This window comes from Lonchura striata, chromosome 2, assembly GCF_050655825.1.
Source record: "Lonchura striata isolate lonStrDom1 chromosome 2, ASM5065582v1, whole genome shotgun sequence".
NCBI lineage: Eukaryota > Metazoa > Chordata > Aves > Passeriformes > Estrildidae > Lonchura > Lonchura striata.
The window spans coordinates 1,193,564-1,214,243 of record NC_140704.1 but is presented as its reverse complement, the minus strand read 5'-3'; the positions used below and the strand labels follow the sequence as shown (position 1 = coordinate 1,214,243).

Below are 20,680 nucleotides of genomic sequence, written 5' to 3'. Positions count from 1 at the left end.
GGGCGGGGCCAGGGCGCGGCGGGGGCGAAGCGGGACGGGAGCGACCGGGACGATGCTGGAAGCGGCGGCGGCGGCGGAGCCGGAGCTGGATCCCGAGGATCTGGTGCATTTCTCGGTGGGAGACCTGCCGAGCCGCGGCTATGGAGTGATGGGCGAGATCCGGCGGCAGGGAAAGCTCTGCGATGTGACGCTCAAGGTGCGGCCCGGCCCCTCGGGGTGGGGACCACCGGAGCCCTGAGGGGACCGAGCGGGGCTGAGATGGGGATGAGGGACCCTGGTCCTTCAGGGGGGCTGAGAGACCTCGAGGGATCCCCCCGGCTCCTGAGCGGGGACCCCCGGTCCTTGAGGGGACACTGAGGGGGGACCTCGGCCCCTGAGGGGTCGCGGGTTTTGGGGAGGGGGATCCATTTGGGGGATGCTGAGGGGGCTCCATTTGGGGGATGCTGAGGGAGCTCCCTTCAGGGGGATGCTGAGGGGGCTCCCTAAAGGGGATGCTGAGGGGGCTCCATTTGGGGGATGCTGAGGGGGCTCCATTTGGGGGATGCTGAGGGGCCTCAGCTTCTGGAGGGGGCTCTTGAGGAGCCCCCAGACCCCTGAGGAGGGACCCCAGCCCTTACCAGAGGGGGCTAAGTGCCCCCCAAGTCTCTTTCCCAGAGGGAAGGAGGCAGCTGGAGCTCCCCCAGACCCCTTTGGTGGGGGGTAAAGGGGACAGGAGAGGGAACTGAGGTTCCCCCTTCCCACGGGTTTGGCAGCAGAGACAGAGCTGAGACCTCTCCCAAAGCCCCTTTGTGGGGTGTCAGGGACCTTCCCAGCCCTGCGGGGTCTGTGGATCCAGGTTTAGGGACCTTTCCCTAGGGAACCATTATTCCCTTATAGGAAACCCCCCTCCTGAGCATTCCAAAATTCATCCCTGAGCGTGGTAAGTGCTGAGGATGGTGTCCCTGGCTCTGCAGGGCTGGCAGACTGTCCTGTGGCAGGCAGGAGCTGCTGGAGTCCCTCAGGATTTCTGAAATCCCTCAGGATTGCAGAGTGGCAGGAGCTGTTGAATCCCTCAGGATTTCTGGAATCCCTCAGGACTGCAGAGTGGCAGGAGCTGCTGGAATCCCTCAGGATTTCTGGAATCCCTCAGGACTGCAGAGTGGCAGGAGCTGCTGGAATCCCTCAGGATTTCTGGAATCCCTCAGGACTGCAGAGTGGCAGGAGCTGCTGGAATCCCTCAGGATTTCTGGAATCCCTCAGGATTTTTGGAATCCCTCAGGATTTCTGGAATCCCTCAGGATTTCTGGAATCCCTCAGGACTGCAGAGTGGCAGGAGCTGCTGGAATCCCTCAGGATTTCTGGAATCCCTCAGGATTGCAGACTGGCAGGAGCTGGTGGGCTGGGAGCCACACGCAGCTCTGAGTCACTGCAGAATTAACTCCGTGCTTTAATTAAACAGGGAAGGTGCTGCCTGCCTACTCACCCTGAAACCTGCCAGGGAGCTGGGCCTGTCAGGATGTGGAGCATTCCAGGGGATGGGCAGCATTCCAGGGGATGGGCAGCATTCCAGGGGATGGGCAGCATTCCATGGACACGGGGGCTGCTTCATCCCCGGGAGGAGGGGCTGAAGCTCGGGGTCCTCCTTGGGAGCTCTTGTTCCTTCTGCAGGGTGAGACTGGTGAGAGGCTGGGCTGGAACCCGGGGGAATTCTGTGTCAAAGCTGCTTTGGGGTGCAGGGTGTAGTGCTTTTAGGATTCAACTGTGGCAGGAGGAGATGACCAGATCCTGGCATTCCCGCATTTCTGGGAGACAAGGCAAGGAGGTTTATGATCCCAGTCTTATCCTGGATAAAATCCTCACCATTGTTTATAAAATTCCTGTGAATAATTATCCATCGGTGTGGATTTTCCATAGCAAAGAGCTGTTTAAATCCTCTTTATCCCTACAGAGCTTTAAAACATATTAGGAAAGATCAAAACCATCACAGACCAGTTTGGGATGGGAGGAACCTTAAGGATCATCCAGTGGATGGGTAGGACACCTCCCACTGTCCCAGGGTGCTCCAAGCCCCATCCAACCTGGCCTTGGGCACTTCCAGGGATCCAGGGGCAGCCCCAGCTGCTCTGGGAATTCCATCCCAGCCCCTCCCCACTCTCACAGGGAAGAATTCCCTCCCAAAATCCCCAAGAGAGATGCCAGCAGCACCTGCTGAGTTGTCAGTCCTCTGTCCATGTTGTTTCAAGCATTCCAGCTCTCCCTCCTACACCCACAGCTTGGAATTCCAAGCGTTTCATTCATTTGTCTGGGGTCATGCTGTGAAAATATCCCACCCTGTGCTGCTTCTGCCTCTGGCCATGCCTTTTCCCAGTGCCCACCTGGTGGTGGGATTAGTGCAGCCATTCCCAAGGACAGGCTGGCTGCTCCAGCTGCTGGACCTTCCAGCAGGAGTTGGAGGTGGCTTTGGATCACTGAGGCACCCCAAAATCAGCCAGCACAAACTCCCTCTGCCCTGCCCTGGCTCAGGAAGGTTTTCCCACTGGAAATCCAGGCTGGGCTTCCAGCAGGGACACAGTTTGGGGGATTCTTACTCAGGAGTAAGGGAGGAACATGAAGGTCATGGAGCTGCTCCAGGGCTGGGAGAGCTGGGAATGTTCACCTAGAGAAGCTCCAGGGAGAGCTCAGAGCCCTTCCAGGGCCTGAAGGGGCTCCAGGAGAGCTGGAGAGGGACTGGGGACAAGGGATGGAGGGACGGGACACAGGGAATGGCTCCCACTGCCAGAGGGCAGGGATGGATGGGAGATTGGGAATTAGGAATTCCTGGCTGGGATGGAATTGCCAGAGCAGCTGTGGTTGCCCCTGGATTATCCCTGGCAGTGTCCAAGGCCAGGCTGGAGCAGCCTGGGTCAGTGGGATGTCCCTGCCCATCCAGGGGTGGCACTGGATAATCCTTGAGATCCCTCCCAGCCCAGCCCATTCCAGGATTTTCTGATAAAAGCTTGGAGAAACATTCCAAGTCCAACACAGTGGATCCTCCAGGTGCTCCCACACCACTGCAGTGAATTTATTCCCCTTTTTTCCACTCCTGCTACTTTTTGTTCTGTTCCATCTCTAAACCAAAAAGCTTCCAAACACCCCTTTGTCCCAGAAGCTGGATCCTGATGTGCCCAATGCTCTGCCTCATGGATTTAGGGAATTCTTTCCTCTCCCTGTCTCTTTAACAGCTGCAGGTCAGGGCTGCTCCTGATGTTCCCTCCGAGCTCCCTTTGGAGCCTCTCCGAAATGTTTAATTAAATATTCATTTGCTAGGAGCACACATGGATGGACTGCAGGGAGGAGGGGAGGGAGGAGACGCACTTCAGTCTGTGGTTAGTCCTTTTCCTTTGGAAAAAAAAAAAAAAAAGTAGGAATTTTGCTTAGCAAAGCCACATTTCTGCTTTCTTCTCTGAGAATCACCGGGCTGGGCGTCGGTGTGGCCATAAAATGTCCAACCCAACCCTCCTCCCCAGCTGAGCCCCATCCCAGCCGTGATTTCCTGTGCTTCCCTCCTCATCCACTCCTGGTGCTGCTGGTGGAAAAGCTGATGGAGGTTCCAGCAGGGGCAGGGAAACACCAGGGCTGGAATATTCACAGAGAGAGCAGAAATGAGGCTCCTGAGCCTCTTTTTTCTTCTAATTTCGTGGGGTTTGAGGCTTTGAACTCCAGCTGTGGACCAGCCAAGGGGCAGAATTCCTCCCTCAGAACCTCTCCTCCTGATTTTTAGTGGGTTTCCAGGCTTCTCCCCTTTGCAGCTCACAACTACACCCTGCAAAAGCCCCAGGAATTCCTCCGGCTCACGGAGGAATTTGAGCTGCAGATCCTGAGCTGGTTTTTAACAGCACAAAAGAAGCTCCTCGGTGCTGGTGTTGTTCCTGGGCATTGTTTCTGGAGCTGTTTCATCCTTGCAGGATGAAAGCAGCCTGGGCAGCTTTGTTTTCTGGGATGTGCTGTGTGTGCTGCAGGCCGAGGTCCAAGCGCTCTCCAGGGACACATCAGAGGCTGCTGGAATGCAGAAACCAGGGCAAACGGATCCATCCTATTGCTTCCTTACAAACTGAGAGGGAATAAATCCCTTCCTACCTCCTGCTGGCTCCCACTGCAGCTGGAGGAGAACGTGCCAGGCTGGCACCTCCAGAAATCCTGACCCAGCTGTGGCAGGAGGGAAGGGCTGTGCCTCCCCAGATCCTTGGAGAGCAGAGCTGATGTGGGCTCCTCTTGCTGCTGCAGCTCCTCCTGCAGATCTGAGCCACTCCAATGCCATTTTTCCATTACTAACTCCAAGACTAATTAGAAAATTCTCCTAAAAATATAACCCAGGTCTGGCAAACTGAAATAATTCCCAGCTGTGGAGAGGGTACAATATTTGTTTGGTGTACAATCCCAACGGCACCAACAGCTCATAGCCCTGGGGGCTTCTCTCCCATCGTGATCCCAGTTTTTCCAGAGCAGACTGTTAACTCCAAACCCCCCAAATTGGAGCAGCTGCACCCCCCAGAGCTGCTGCAGAGGTGGGGGAGCCTCTGGATAAGTGGAATTCCAGACATCTCAGGCTGCCTGCCTGATCCCAGCAGGATCCTTGACAACCCAGTGCCTGGCTGGTTCTGCAGATGTTGCAGCATGTTTGGGAGATCTTCCAGGAAAACAGCCCTGGAAAGAGAGGGAATATCTGTTTTATGGGACAGACTGGAAGAGCAGATGATCCACTGTGCACAGGAGAGCTGCAGGATGAGGATGTGATTCCAGCCTTGTCACCCAGCAGACAGGAATTCTTTGGGATTCTGCCTGGATGTGATTCCCCCGAGCTTTCAGCTGCCATCAGCTCTCCCCGTACACAAAATATGAGGATTTTTAGTTCCAGGATAACACAAAATTCCTTTTTGCTGTCCCTTCAGGAGCATTGAGGAGGGCAAGGCTGGAGCTGATCCCCTCAGGATGCTCCCTGTCCATGTGGGAAGTGGAGGGACTGGAATTCCAAAACGGAGTTGGATTTCTCTGAGCTGGCAGGGAATTCTCTGGGAGTGTGGCTTTGCTGTACACCCAGAGGAGATGTGTCCTGTGCTTCAAATTAATTGATCACCATTCTCATGGAATCCTGGAATGGTTTGGGTTGGAAGGGACCTTCAGGATCATCCCATTCCACCCCTGCCATGGCAGGGACACCTCCCACCATCCCAGGCTGCTCCAAGCCCTGTCCAACCTGGCCTTAGGCACTGCCAGGGATCCAGGGGCAGCCACAGCTGCTCTGGGAATTCCATCCCATCCAGGAATTCCTTCCCAATATCCCATCCATCCCTGCCCCCTGGCACTGGGAAGCCTTCACAATTCCCTCTTTCCTGCTGCCCACACTGGGGGATCAGCCCAGGGCACGGGGGGCTCAGGCCAGGGAACGTGGAGCTCCTCATCCACCAACAGCCCCAAATCCCTCCCTTCTCACTGTCCCCCCAGCCTGGATTTGTGTTTGGGATTGTCCTGATCCAGCTGCACCCCGTTACCTCTTCCTGGCAAAACAGGGCTGGGAGGGGTTGGACACCAGCTCTGCTTCTGCTCTGGCCTCTCCGTGCCCTCAGTGCCAACCTGCCCACAGAAAAGGTGGATTTGGGGTTGTTGGAGACCTTTGCAGCACAAAACTCAGCAAGCAGGCTGGTGATGTCAGGAGCACAAGAAATGCCTTTCTCCCACCTACACCATTTTCCTTGGAGAAAGGCTCCTTGTGCCCTGGAATTTGTTCACTGGGGCTGTGGGGGTGTCTGGGGCCAGATTCCTTTGTTACCCTCTCAGAGACACATCAGAAGAGAATTCCAGGATTCCTGAGGTCAGGAGGGATGCTTGCAAAGCTCCTTCTTCTGGGAAACAGAATCTTTTGCCTTAAAAGCAAAGGACCTAAAGTTAGAAACTGTAAAACAGAACATCCTGGAATGGTATCAGGAAGAGGATGAGCTCTTCCCCACTTTCTCCTTAGGTGACTGCACCAGGAAAGTGCATTAATTTAGTAATGGAAAGGGAGAGCCTTTGGCTCTGGAGGAAGGGAGCACTTTGGGAAAGAATAGGATGAGCTGAATGGACTCATCCTTGGAAGGATTTTCCATATTCCACAGGAAAATCCTGTCCTTTGCCTGAGCAGGAAATGCAGCTGTTCCCTGGGGACTCCCATGAAGCGCTGATGGAATGAACACTGTTGGAATCTGAGGTATTGATGATTCCCAGATTGTAAAAGTCTCTGTCTGTCACCCCCTGCCAAAGCAGAAGCCATAATTGGTCTGTGCTGGTTTCCAGGTTGTTTATTCTGTTTATCTCTCACATGTTCTGCTGCCCTGCCCAGCTCTGTCCTGCAGGGCAGCGTGTGGGGCTCTGCCCTCAGTGGGATGTGACAAACATTAAATACCAGAAACTCCCTGGGCTGGATTTACAAGAACGTGCCAATATCTGTCACCTACGTTGGACAGTGTGTCCCCAGCCTGAACCAACAGAAAAATGCCAACACCACAGTGAGACATGGAGGGCATGAAGGAGGAGAAAAAGGACAAGGCACACCCAATTTCCTCCATCTTGTCCCCTTTGGACCCCTCATCTAGAATCCTAAAATTTGACTTTTGCAGCTGTGCCACACTTGATTATTACTGATATCAAACACTCAGAGCTGGTGATTCATCAACTCTTTTCCATGGACAGAGATCACAGCCAGTGTCTCTGGGGGCTCTGTCCAGGGGGGTTCCTGACCCCTGCCAGGGTCCCAGGGCAGCCAGAGGGAAGCCCTGGATTCTGACAGAACACAGTGATGCTTTTAGAGCAGAGATCCCAATTGCTCCACCTCCCCAAGGGCTCCCCACCGTTCCAGGAGCAAGTTCCAAAAAGAAGGAATTCCAGCTTCCGTCTTGTCCAGCAGCAGGGAATATTTCCCAGGCTCTTTGCTGATGCAGCTCCGTGAATCCCAGTACCTACAGGGATCCCAGGTTCCCAGTCTGGGAGCACCTGGAGGGGCAGCAGTGCCCAGAGCCAGGGGATTTGATCCCAGTGATGATTTCATCCCAGCTCTCCTTACCCCCAGGAATCTTGCAAGATGCCTGGGGATGTTTGCTCCTGCAAGGCTGTTTGGTGGCAGCTCCTCTGCTGCAGCCTGGTGGGACCCTTCCACCCTTGGCCAGGGACTGGGGGCATGGAATCATGGAATGGTTCAGGTTGGAAAAGCCCTCTTGGATCACTGAGTCCAACCATGACCCAGCACTGCCAAGGCCACCCCGACCATGTCCCCAAGTGCCACATCCACATGGATGTCACATCCCACCAGCGATGGGGAACCACCACTGCCCTGGGCTGTCCCTTCCAAGGCTTCACTCCCTTTTCCAAGAGGAATTTTCCCAATTTCCACCCTGACCTCCCCTGGCCCAGCCTGAGGCCGTTCCCTCTCCTCCTGTCCCTGTTCCCCTCCACTGTCCCCTCCTGGCAGGAGCTGTGCAGAGCTACAAGGTCCCCCCTGATCCCCCTTTTCTCCAGGCTGAGCCTCTTCCCAGCTCCCTCAGGAATTCTCCAGCCCCTTCCCAGCTCTGTTCCCTTCCCTGGACACCCTCCAGCTCCTCAATGTCACTCTTGTCACGAGGGGCCCAGAGCTGCCACCTGGGCTCTGTAAATTACAGTTACTTTCTGAAATAAGGGCCTTTTTCTCCTCCTTGGGTCACACTACAGGCTTGGGGTTTGAGTAAATATAACCTTGGTGTTGAAATTCCTGTTATCTTTAGTTATAAAGATAATTTTGCCTATAAATAGAAGGTTACTGTATGCATTTGAAGCAGGTGTTTCACTTTAAGAGGTGCCTGTTCAGTTTTAGCACCACGTTTCATTTATTAAAAAGCTGAAATGAGATTTGGACAGTTGTGATTTTTGGCAGCTTGGGCTTAGGGGGAAACGAAAGTCAAGTAAAATGTTGCTTTTCTTGCACACTCAGCCTGAATGGGAGCACTCAGCCAAACAAACCAAATGAACTTTTGCAGTTGGAGTGAATTCCTGACAGGATTTCAGAGATAAGAGGAGGCCTTGTTCTCTCACCTTTCAGAAAGAGCAACAGGAGAACTGGAGAGTTTCTGTGTGTCTTATGTTGTAAGAATATACCTTAAATAAGTAAGAAACTGTGTTAGTTAAGATGATGAAGGGTTTTATAATATAATAACGTAGCAATGTGTTTATACAGAATAAACTAAGAGTTTAGATGTTTTAATATGTGTAAAATATGTGTATGTGGATACATACATATAATAATATAATACATATATAATACACATAATAAGACCTTATTAGACAAAAGTATCCAGATTACAGTAGAAAAAAAAATAAAGGTAATAAGTTAAAAACCCAAAACATACTCTATAACTGTCCATTGGATTAGGAAATTCTATACTGTCTTACAACAAAGAATTTATAACCATCCTAGACTATGGCTGACCACTTTCTATCTTATAAACCTCATAACCTTTAAGATTGATGTTATCTAAACAATAAATCATTCTTAATCTGATGGCAATCCCCTCCCTTCAATTAATACAACAACAACCACACTGTGTCAGCCCTTCCCACTGGGAATTCCCAAACCCAGAGCTCCAGCAGAGTCCTGAGGGATCTCCCCATCCTGAGCAGCACCTCGGGACATCTTAACACATACACACAAAACCACATTTTAGCCTATAAATTGAGTAGCAAAAAAGCTACTAGCCAATTACATCTGTAAAAACTGTATTAAAATGAGTTATGTAAATTAAATTTAAAAATGAACTTTTCCTACAGAAAAAAAACCTGAGTCCCATCTGCTTTATTGCAACAGGCTTGGATGTTGCATGTTGGAATCCAAAATGCAGGGAATTCTCAGAACTTTGGGCCTGTGAGCCAAAGCTTAGAATTAAACCCAGGATTTGATCTGAGACCTTGGAAAAGGCTTCCAAACTGAGGTGCTAGAGGTGAGAATGTGGATTTGTAGTTTAAAGCAGAGACACATTAAGCAAAGTAAAGGAAAGATTAGAGTTTTAGAGTTTAAGATATAAAAATAAAAGTAGTTACAGAGGGAAACAAGAAGTTTAGAGTGTCGTACTTTTAAGTTTGTGTGCCATAACATGATTGGATAAGAAAGCTCACACTGCAGCATGGGTCTGTAAGAGAAAATATTTAAGGATATAATATTAATATTAGGACATTTCTTCTTAAGGAGATGGTGGAATCACCATCTCTGGATATGTTTTAAAAAAGATTGGACTTGGCACTTTGTGCTATGGTGTAGTTGTGGTGTTAGGGCATAGGTTGGACTTGATGGTCTTAGAGGTCTCTTCCAAGCTCATTATTCTGTGATTCTGTGACATAATTAGGGATATAATATTTAAGGACAAAATATTTAATGTCAAAAGCAGAAAAATATCCTTGTTGGCAGTGTTTTACTGGTCAATAAATCCTTAAAAGGTCTTGTGAGTAACTTGTGACCTTCATGCTGTGAAGATGTCAGCTCACCCTTCCTGCCTGTGTAGAGGATAGGAAAAACAAACCACATCAATAAAATAAAACAGCTCCGAGATCCCATCTGAAATTCCTTCCAAAACTCGCCAGGGGTGAATTACAGCTGCAGGAATCCCTGGAGCAGTGCTGGTGCTGATCCCTGTTCTCCTGCTTTAGGTGGGGGACCATAAGTTCAGCGCTCACCGGATCGTGCTGGCAGCTTCCATCCCCTACTTCCACGCCATGTTCACCAACGACATGATGGAGTGCAAGCAGGATGAGATCGTCATGCAGGGCATGGATCCCAGGTAAAATTCCCAGGGAAATCCCAGGGACCACCACTGCCCTGCCTCATAGTGCCTGCAAGGCTCACAGCCTGTTCTCAGTGTGAGTGATCCCACAAAAACACCCTGCTGTTGGCAGAGTGTGATCCCAGCTGGAATTCGCTGCATTTTCTCCCTTTTTTCAGTGCACTGGAGGCTCTGATCAACTTTGCCTACAATGGTCACCTGGCCATAGACCAGCAGAACGTGCAGTCCCTGCTCATGGGGGCAAGTTTCCTGCAGCTGCAGAACATCAAGGATGCTTGTTGCACCTTCCTCAGGGAGAGGTGAGTGAGGCTGGTGGGATCCTGAGGGAATTCCAGGGGAATTCTGAGGGGATTCCCCAGCAGCAGTGAGGTTCAGTCAGCTGTGTCCAGCTTGGGAGGAGCAGGATGTGTCCTTCTAGCGGGATGAGGAGTGTGTATCCAAAAGCTTGGCATCTGTAGAGTTACAGAGCACAAAATGGGTTGGGAGGGATCTTAAATCCCACCCAGTGCCACCCCTGCCATGGCAGGGACACCTCCCACTGTGCCAGGCTGCTCCAAGCCCCAGTGTCCAGCCTGGCCCTGGGCACTTTCAGGGATCCAGGAGCAGCCACAGCTTCTCTGGGAATTCCATCCTAGGGTCTCTCTACTCTCTCAGCCAGGAATTCCTTCCCACTATCCCAGTGGGAAGCCATGCCCCCTTCTCCTACCATTCTCATTCCCTTCAGAATAACCTATGGGTTATTCTGGGGTTATTCCCCTTTATGGGGGCACAATAAAAAACCTTGGCCTGCCACAAGAATCAAAACTCAGAGCAAAACTGAGGAGACATTTCCCTTTTGGAGAGCCCATCCTGGCAGGAATTGCCCTTCCTGCTGCTGTGTGTGCTAAAGGGGAAGAACACAGTGCTTCAGCCCAGGAGCTGGACAGGAAACTGTGACAGATCCCTAAATTGGTCCCAGGTTTTTCAATTTCCTCACTGGTGTTTGGCTGTGAGGCTGTTCCAGCAGCACGGTGTGGAAATGGAAATCTGGGATACTCTCTGTCCACATTACACGTGGATTCTTAGCCCTGCCAGGGAGTCTGACATGTTCACTTTTCCCAGCCTGGCTTCTCTGCAGCTGCTCAGGGCATTCTGTGGTGTGATGTTAAACACACCCACCAAATACAAGGACTGGCCACCAAAATTCTCCCAAATCCACCAGGAGCAGCCAGGTGTCCTATGTGAAGTCCTTGGTTTGAGTGCACAGCTGCCACTTTGGTTAATAACAAAAAATCAGTGGATTCTGGCCGCCCTGGAGAGCTGGAACATGGATGCTGAGCTCTCCTTCTCAAGTGGAATTGAGAATTGGGATATTTTTAGGCAGCTGTGTTGTAACCAAGCCCTCGGAGTCACCCTCATGTGACACTTCCCCACCCAGCAGCACAAGGACTGGAGCTGCTGAGAGACCCCGGGGAGGGCCAGAGCTGCTCCAGGGCTGGAGCCAGGCTGGGAGAGCTGGGAATGTTCCCCTGGAGAGGAGAAGGATCCAGGGAGAGCTCAGAGCCCCTGGCAGGGCCTGAAGGGGCTCCAGGAGAGCTGGAGAGGAACTGGGGACAAGGGATGGAGGGACAGGACGCAGGGAATGGTTCCCTCTGCCAGAGGGCAGGGATGGATGGGATATTGGGAATTAGGAATTCCTGGCTGGGAGGGTGGGGAGGAACAGGCACAGGGTGCCCAGGGAAGCTGTGGATGCTTCCAGAGCCACCTGGATCTATCCAATGCCTCTTTGGCAGGGACAAAGGGACATTTGTGTTTTCCATCCTCTGGCTCTGCCTTGGATTCACCTGGAGCTCCCTGTGGAGATCAGCTCCTGGCTGAGCTGGAATTGGCCATCACTGGAGAGGACACATCTTCCAGTGCACTGTGTGTCCTGTGCTTCCCAGAATCCTAGAATGGTTTGGGCTGGAAGGGACCTTTAATCCCATCCCATTCCACCCTGGCTTTGTGCAGGGACACCTCCCACTATCCCAGGTTGCTCCAATCCCCAGTGTCCAACCTGTCCTTGGACACTTCCAGGGATCCAGGAGCAGCCATCTTCTCTTCCATGAACCTGACATTCCTGTTGCTCTCCTCCTCCCCTTTTGCAGGCTCCATCCCAAGAACTGCCTGGGCGTGCGGCAGTTTGCCGAGACCATGATGTGCACGGTGCTCTACGACGCTGCCAACAGCTTCATCCACCAGCACTTCGTGGAGGTCTCCATGTCCGAGGAGTTCCTGGCCCTGCCCTTCGAGGATGTCCTGGAGCTCGTGTCCAGGGACGAGCTCAACGTCAAGTCTGAGGAGCAGGTGGGTATTGTAAATGCAGGCAAGCCCAGTGAGAAGAAATGAGGGTGTCTGGCTCAATTCAGAAGGCTGAATGATTTCTTTATCATAACTATGCTAAAATACATTAATATGCTATATAAAAGCAGGATACTAAAACTACATGCTACTTTCTCTGACTCTAACACAACTCGTGACCCTCTCTGGAGAGTCCAGCCCCAGGTGGGTTGGATTGGCCATCAGTCTCAAACAATCCTCACCAGAATCCAACCAAGCAATCACCCCAGGTAAACAATTCTCCAAACTCATTCCACATAGGAAAAACAAGGAGCAGAAATAGAAATTGTTTTCTCTTTCATTTCTCTCTGTGCACCTCTATGAAAAATCCTGAGAGGGAGAGAAATGTGCTTGCCACAGGTGGGTACCTGGTGTAGGTGTTGACTGAGTAGGGCTTGGCCTTGAGGGGTTTCTTTCTGCTTGGGAGTGGAATGGGAATGGGAATGGGAATGGGAATGGGAATGGGAATGGGAATGGGAATGATCCTGTTCCTGGGCTGGGTGAAGCTGAGATGTCCTGGCACAGTGGGGACACTCAGAGGTGCTGGACAGAGCTGTGATGGTTTCCTGTGCCTATTCCAGACTGCCTCATTCCTAAAGAAACAGAAGGCAGGGCTTTTTTAGGATCACAGAATCACAGAGGCTGGAAAAGCCCTCAGAGAGGATCGAGTCCAACTTCCCCCAGCACTGCCAAGGCCACCACAGACCAATGTCCCCAAGTGCCACATCCACATGGTTTTTAAATCCCTGCAGGGATGGGGACTCCACCACTGCCCTGGGCAGCTGTGCTGCATCTGGACAGCCCTTCCCATGGGGGAATTTTTCCAAATTCCCATCCAAACCTCTGCTGGGACAACATGAGGCTGTTTCCTCTCCTCCTGTTCCTTGTTCCCCGGGAGAAGAGCTGGAATCCCACTTGACTGCACCCTCCTGACAGGGAGTTTGTGGGAGTGAGAGGAGTTTAGGGTGTTCCCACAGCCTTGAGAATCCATGGGTGTGGGCTGAGAGTGAGAAGGGAAAACGGAGTCTGTCCTTGAGCCTGGAAATCTGTCCTGCTGTTCCTGAGGAGGTGACAAAGGCAGAGCAGACCTTCTGCTTCTCCTTGTAGGGTAAAAATGTGTTTCTTTAATCAGGTTTAGGGAGGGACGGAGGGGAACCTGCCCCACATTCCAGCCACATTCCTGTATCATACCAAGAATTCCTCGCTCTGTTTTTCCCAGAGCAGGTAGGATCCAAAGAGTCCATCCTGGGAAGTGTTCCCTTGCCCTTGCAGCACCCTTCAGAAATTCCAGTAGCATCCTGTAGAGTGGAAGAAAGTTGGTTTGGGGTTTTTAAGCCCTGTGATGCTGGATGATCCTTGAGGTTCCTTCCAATCCAAACCATTCCAAGATTTCATGTCATTTCATTCCCATCTGTGAGAAATGAATTTGTTGAGACTTTTTAAAGTTTGATAGAAGATCCACATAGTATATATTTGTATGTAAACTTCGAGATAAGAAATGTTGACTTATAAATGCCATGGAATAGGACATTGTTGAGAGAGAAATGGAACTAGAAACGAGTTTTAAAGGATAGATTTGTAAATAAGACTAGATATTTTGGAGAAATAGAACTATGAAAGATGCATTGTAGTAGGACTCATGAGGGGTAATTTTAGATGATTAAAATGTTTATAGAATAGTGTGGTAAAAGTTGATAAGCTAAGACACGCTTATAATGTATTGTAATTAGGAAATAGTTGGGTTTTGATTGTAATAGTGTTAATTAGAACATCTGAATTGCCTCACTCTTCACATGAGACTGAAAATGGAATAAAACTTTTTAAAATACTTCTCAGTTGCCCCATCTCTGGGTCAGAAAGGAGCTTCATCCGACACCCATCCACTTGCCCAGCCCCCAAACTCCACCTTCCCACCGCTGTCTCCTGGCAGGTGTTTGAAGCTGCCTTGGCCTGGATCAGGTACGACCGAGAGCAGAGGGAATCCTTCCTGCCCGAGCTGCTCTCCAAAATCCGGCTGCCGCTGTGCCGGCCACAGTTCCTGACGGACCGCGTGCAGCAGGACGACCTGGTCCGCTGCTGCCACAAGTGCAGGTGAGGCCTGGCCACGGACTCACATCCTTCCATCTCACACTCCAGACTGCCAGAATCTGTGCTATTGATGATTCTGAGATTGTAAAAGTCTCTGTCTCTGAGCCCCGCTGCCAAAGCAGAAGCCATAATTGGTCTGTGCTGGTTTCCAGGTTGTTTATTCTGTTGATCTCTCACATGTTCTGCTGCCCTGCCCAGCTCTGTCCTGCAGGGCAGCGTGTGGGGCTCTGCCCTCAGTGGGATGTGACAAACATTCAATACCAGAAACTCCCTGGGCTGCATTTACAAGAACGTGCCAATATCTGTCACCTACGTTGGACAGTGTGTCCCCAGCCTGAACCAACAGAAAAATGCCAACACCACAGTGAAACATGGAGGGCATGGAGAAGGAGAAAAAGGACAAGACACACCCAATTTCCTCCAGCTTGTCCTCTTTGAACCCCTAATCTAGAAACCTAAAATATGACTTTTGCACCTGTGCCACACTTAATTATTACTGATATCAAACACTCAGAGCTTGTAATTCATCCTGTAAGACTGAAAACTCTTTTCCATGGGCAGAGATCACAGACAGTGTCTCTGGGGGCTCTGTCCAGGGGGGCTCCTGACCCCTGCCAGGGTCCCAGACCTGCCAGGGCAGCCAGAGGGATGTCCTTGATTCCCACACCAGACAGTCAGATCTCCTGTTTAATATTCTATGGTTGGATTTCAGGGATCTGGTCGACGAAGCCAAGGATTACCACCTGATGCCGGAGCGCCGGCCACACCTGCCGGCGTTCAAGACGCGGCCGCGGTGCTGCACCTCCATCGCAGGGCTGATCTACGCCGTGGGGGGACTCAACTCAGCAGGTACCTTGCAGTGGAAAGACCACCAGAGGCTGGGTGGGGTGATGGGATGATGGAATTCCCACCCATGGAAGTATGGAGGGGCTGGGTGGGGTGATGGGATGATGGAATTCCCACCCGTGGAAGCATGGAGCACTGTCTCATCCTCCTTGCACCCTTCCAGTGAAACCCTCAGGATGGTTTAACATAATTTAACATCTTCCATCTGCAATCCTGTCCAAGTGAGGCTTACTTAGGACATATTCCTAAAGGCTTTGAGCCCTGGAGCCCCAAGCAGGATGTGCAGGGATTCCCACAATGTTGTTGGTGTTGTGGCATCACAGCACTTTGACACGAGCCTCACCATGGCATAAAAAGGGAACAGAAAGTGACCAAGGAAAAACATTTTACAGAGGAGCTGCGCTCCCCAGAAGCATCAACACCACAGATGGGACTTGCAGGTCTCTGCTGCCCCTTGGAGGACGGTGGAGGTGCCACTTCCACACAGGGAACTTGTCCAGGCCCCTCGTGCAGAGCATGGCAGAGCTTGGGAATGTTCCCCGATCTTTTGTGGGAGCAATGGGAATTGTTCAGGGAACAATCCCTGCTCTGGGGACCAGCAGGGATATGTGGCTGGGAAATGTGGGAGCAGGAAGGCTGGAATAGGATGTGAGAGCCCAGGATAGGACAGAGAATCCCAGAATGGTCTGGGTTGAAAGGGACCTTAAGGATCATCCCATTCCACTCCCTGGCATGGCAGGGACACCTCCCACTCTCCCAGGCTGCTCCAAGCCCTGTCAAGTCTGGCCTTGGACACTTCCAGGGATCCGGGGGCATCCACAGCTTCCCTGGGCACCCTGTGCCAGGGCCTCACCTCCCTCACAGGGAAGAATTTCTTACCCCAACCCAAGTGCAGCACTTTGCACTTGACCTTGTTGAATCTCACGAGGTTCCCATTCCTTTTTTTCCCCCCCACAAGATATTTCCCCAAAGGAAAGCAGGCAGATTCCCCACGCCAACCCCATCTTTACCCCTTACCCCTCCACCCCCCCTCACCATCCCAGGGCTTCATCAGGTCTCCCTCTTTTAATTTGAGTAGCAAATTTCTATGCAGGCGACTCTCTGAACGTGGTGGAGGTGTTTGACCCCATTGCCAACCGCTGGGAGAAGTGCCAGCCCATGGCCACGGCGCGCAGCCGCGTCGGCGTGGCCGTGCTCAACGGGCTGCTCTACGCCATCGGCGGCTACGACGGCCAGCTGAGGCTCAGCACCGTGGAGGTTTACAACCCAGACACCGACTCCTGGTCCAAAGTGGAAAGCATGAACAGTAAGAGGAGGTACGTGCAGCTCACAGGGAGGAGACTTCTGGAAAAGCAGGGGGAAATGAGGTTGGAGGAAGAGCGGTTCTTGAAGAGCAAGGAGAAACGGTTTTGGAGGAAGGTGGTGCCCAGCAGTGTGTGTGTGGGTGTGGGTGTGGGGAAATGGGAAAGGCAGTGTGGAAGCAGCTGGGATTTCCTTGGTTAGTTTCTGGTGCAGACAGGTAGGGGCTGAGCTTTGCTCCCAGGAACAGGACAAGGGAAAATGGCCTCAAGTTGTGCCAGGGGAGTTCAGGTTGGATACAGGGAAAATTCTTCCTGGAAGGGGTTATCCAGCCCTGACACAGGCTGTCCAGGGCAGGGGTGGAGGGTGTACACGCCCCTCACCAAGGTTCTCTGGAGCTCCCTCAGCCACTCCTGGTGCTCCAGCCCCTTCCCCAGCTCCATCCCCTTCTCTGGACACACTCCAGATGTTTTTTTTTGTTGTGAGGGGCCCAAATGCAAGCCCAGGATTTGAGGTGCTCCTGCCATGAGCACCTTTCCCCTTTGTGAACTCAGAGTTCAAGTGGGACTGAGCAGTTTGGAGGTGAATTGTCGCTAGAGGACACGTGAAAGCACAACACGAGCCACTGCTATTTGCAAGGTAAAGAAGAAGAAAGTTTATTCTCTGACTCCAACTTTTATACTTTTCCAAAGGTGACAGTGGATTGCAGAGTGAATGGGCCACCTCTCCAAAGACATTGGACAAACCACTAGTACATCAAGTTTCACCACCCCTATGAAGGAATGCAAAACAATATGTTGTTTATAGAAATACTGTGAGAAAGTTTTCTAACAGAATATAAACTCAGAAGGCTTTAGAAAATCTTAAGAATCAGGGTGACAGTGAATCCAGGGAAAAGGCAGTTTGGTGGGATGCCACGGGCAGAGTGTGTGGGGTCACAGTGTTGGGGACAGGGTGACAGCACCTCCAGCCACCTCCTGCTGTTCCTTGCAGTGCCATGGGAACGGTGGTGCTGGATGGGCAGATCTACGTGTGTGGTGGCTACGATGGAAACTCATCCCTCAACTCGGTGGAGTCCTACTCTCCAGAGACAAACAAGTAAGAGCCCTTCGTGTCCCCGAGCTTTTCCAGGATCTTCCCCTCCGGTGTTCCGTGTCCTGGCACGGCTGGGCATCAGGGCTGTGGGAATAAGGAGTGGGGAAAGGAGAGATGGTAGAATCCAGCACTAGAAAAGCATGGAATGATCTGTGGGAGTCCTGGTAACCTCTCCCCTCTCCCTCCCAGGTGGACAGCCGTGACCCCCATGAGCTCCAACCGCAGCGCTGCCGGAGTCACCGTGTTCGAGGGCCGGATCTACGTGTCCGGAGGGCACGACGGGCTCCAGATCTTCAACAGTGTAAGGCCCTGGGCAGGGCTCAGCCCTGCACCTCAGCATGGGGCTGGAAGGCTCCGTGTCCTCTCCCTGGGCAGCCAAACAGCCCCAGGTGGTTGTGCCACCACACTGTGTCATTCCCACCCATAACAGAAAAACCCGAGGTGGAACAGAAGTGACTCATTTATCCACTCGGGCCCATGGAGATGTTCTGAGGGCTGGAGCCCCCTGGATATGGAGACAGGCTGGGAGAGAAGAGAAAGCTCCAGAGAGACCTCAGAGCCCCTTGCAGGGCCTAAAGGGGCTCCAGGAGAGCTGGAGAGGAACTGGGGATGAGGGATGGAGGGACAGGAGACAGGGAGAATGGTTTTGAGCTGAAGGAGGGGAGATTTAGGTGGGATATTGGGAAGGAGTTCCTGGCTGGGAGGGTGAGCAGGCCCTGGCACAGGTGCCCAGAGCAGCTGTGCCTGCCCCTGGATCCCTGGCAGTGCCCAAGGCCAGGCTGGGCAGGGCTTGGAGCACCTTGACATAGTGGGAGGTGTCCCTGCCCATGGCAGTGGTGGCACTGGATGAACTTTAAGGTCCCTTCCAACCCAAACCCTTCAGGCACCACCCCATAGCAGCTGAACCTTTAAATGAAATCAGCTCAATCCTCCCAGCTCCCTCAGCTGCTCCAGACCCTTCCCCATCTCCCTTCCCTTCCCTGAGCATCCCCTCACCGTCTCAGCACGAGAAACCCAAAACTGCCCCCGGTTTGGAGGTGCCGCGGGGGACGCCAGCGGGCGATTCCCGAGGCAGCAGCATCCCTGACAGTGGCCGTGCTCCGTGGCAGGTGGAATACTACAACCCGCACACGTCCAGCTGGCACGCGGTGGCGCCCATGCTGAACAAGCGGTGCCGGCACGGCGCGGCCGCGCTGGGCAGCCGCATGTTCGTGTGCGGCGGCTACGACGGCTCCGGCTTCCTGAGCGCCGCCGAGGTCTACAGCTCCATGGCCGACCAGTGGTACCTGATCGTGCCCATGAACACCCGGCGCAGCCGCGTCTCCCTCGTGGCCAACTGCGGCCGGCTCTACGCCGTGGGCGGCTACGACGGACAGTCCAACCTCAGCTCGGTGGAGATGTACGACCCCGAGACCAACCGCTGGACGTTCATGGCGCCCATGGTGTGCCACGAGGGCGGCGTGGGCGTGGGCTGCGTGCCGCTCCTCACCATCTGACCGCCGCCGTTTTGGGGGCGTCTCGGCGGCGGTCGGGATTTGCAGGTGCTCGATCCAAACGCAAAGAGACTTGACTTGAGAGCAATCCCCCACCTGTAACTTTTTGGGCTGAAGGTCCTGGAGGGCCAAACGTGGTGAGTTTGTGTGCGAGGCAAAGACCCTCTCTGTAACACCCCTCGGCCTTCTCCGGAGCCGAGCGGATCCATCCATCCCTCGTTGGTTTTCCTGCGGTTGCGCCTTCGGGAAGTGCCGTTGCGGGCTGGGGGAGGGGGCCAGGCTTCATTGTGACATAAAAACAGCCACTTGAAGGACTTGGAAAATCCATCTGCACCTTCTGGGAGCAGCAAAACCACCTGAGCCCTCCCAGGGGTATCAGCAGCGATTTGGGGGGTCCTGGTTGCACAAAGGGGTCTCCAAAGAGGACAAACACGGCGCTGTCGCTTCCAGGAGCTTCTTGCACAAGACGCCCCCAGTTGCTCGTGCTTTCCTCAGCTTGATGTGGAAAACTTCTCCACAAGAGCCACAGGATGGAGAAACCAGGAAGAGGAGAAGTTCAGTTAAACCAGGATTGTTTGGGCAAGCTCTGGAGAAGGATGGATGGTAACGACTCCAGGCAACAGCCTGAGGGTTTCAAAATGGAAAATAGATGATCAGGATGTCCTTTAAATTAAATATTGAGGTATTTTCCAAGCCTAAGAGGCAGCTGGAACAGAAAGGCTGGGATATTTTAGGAGAGGCAAGGAAAATACGTCGTGAGTTTGTCGTGCTCTGCTGGGAAAGGTCTTTGCCATGGGTTTTGTGCCAGGAAACTTTGGAACGCTGGCAGAGCCAAAGAGCTGCCTGGCAGCATCTTCCCTGCATCAGCCCTTCAGCCCCTGTCCTGCATGATCCGTGATCCGCCGTCCCTCCGGAGCTCTCCGTGCCCGGCTCTTCCCGTGCCACCCTGGGCACTGCCATACCTCCTCCGGGCAGGCAGGGCCAGGCAGCAGGAACCTGGCCCGACCCCAGCTGCCAGGCATTTGGGCTGTTCCCCCATCCTGGCATTCCCAGGGGCTGGGAGGAGCGGGATGTGCCCCCCAGCCCCGCTCCTGGTGTCTGTTCCTGCTCCCAGCATCCCTGGGATTGACTCTGGCTGTATATGTGGATGTCTATATTGGGGTACTGTGTATATTTTAGGGTCTATCATGAGCATATCTGGTTATAAATGTGATCTATCGGGACATATCCATTTCTCCCACATCTATCCATTGCTGGCTTCCCAGAAATGGGAATCCTTTGGACTTTTCTGTGCTGCTCAGACTTTAAAAAGGAAAAATAAGAAAAAACATGATTAGAATGAAGTTGTTGCCCGTGGCATCTTCTCTTCTCCAGGACCACTCCCGATGGTCTCCATGGGCAGAGGAAGCTCTGGTGAGCTGCTCTCCTGGTGTTCCATTATCCCTTCTCCCTCCCACCTGGGGCTTGTGTCCATGGGATTGGGAATATTGGAACAAATACCTTTGGAAGAGCAGCAGCTCCCCTGACCCCAGGGCTCTTCCCAAGCCCAGGGATCCCGGGTGTTTCCCACTTGTGCTTCCCGGGATTCCTTCCCCAGGGATTCCTTTGCTTTTCCATTGTGGAGGAAGCGAGGAGAAAGGGGAGCTCCTGGCTGCAAAGGCAGCAGGAAAATACTGAATTTTGGGGAAAGGAGGCCCACCCACCCAG

The 20,680-nt window shown here is 52.7% G+C and overlaps 1 protein-coding gene across 2 annotated transcripts; it reads left to right on the top strand.

The window, feature by feature from the left end:
- The first annotated feature begins 10 nt into the window (after nucleotides 1-10).
- Nucleotides 11-20,316, top strand: KLHL18 (kelch like family member 18). Of its 2 annotated transcripts, none has more exons than XM_021542258.2 (10): nucleotides 11-196; nucleotides 9,661-9,791; nucleotides 9,953-10,093; nucleotides 11,921-12,119; nucleotides 14,083-14,243; nucleotides 14,953-15,089; nucleotides 16,180-16,402; nucleotides 17,379-17,483; nucleotides 17,670-17,781; nucleotides 18,590-20,316. In XM_021542258.2, exons 1-10 carry the CDS (start codon nucleotides 53-55, stop codon nucleotides 18,974-18,976), a joined length of 1,740 nt encoding a protein of 579 aa, XP_021397933.1. In that variant the 5' UTR covers nucleotides 11-52; the 3' UTR covers nucleotides 18,977-20,316. The 2 variants fall into 2 exon arrangements, with proteins under 2 accessions (XP_021397933.1, XP_021397932.1); XM_021542257.2 differs by having other exon boundaries at nucleotides 16,165-16,402.
- The last annotated feature ends 364 nt before the right edge of the window (nucleotides 20,317-20,680 follow it).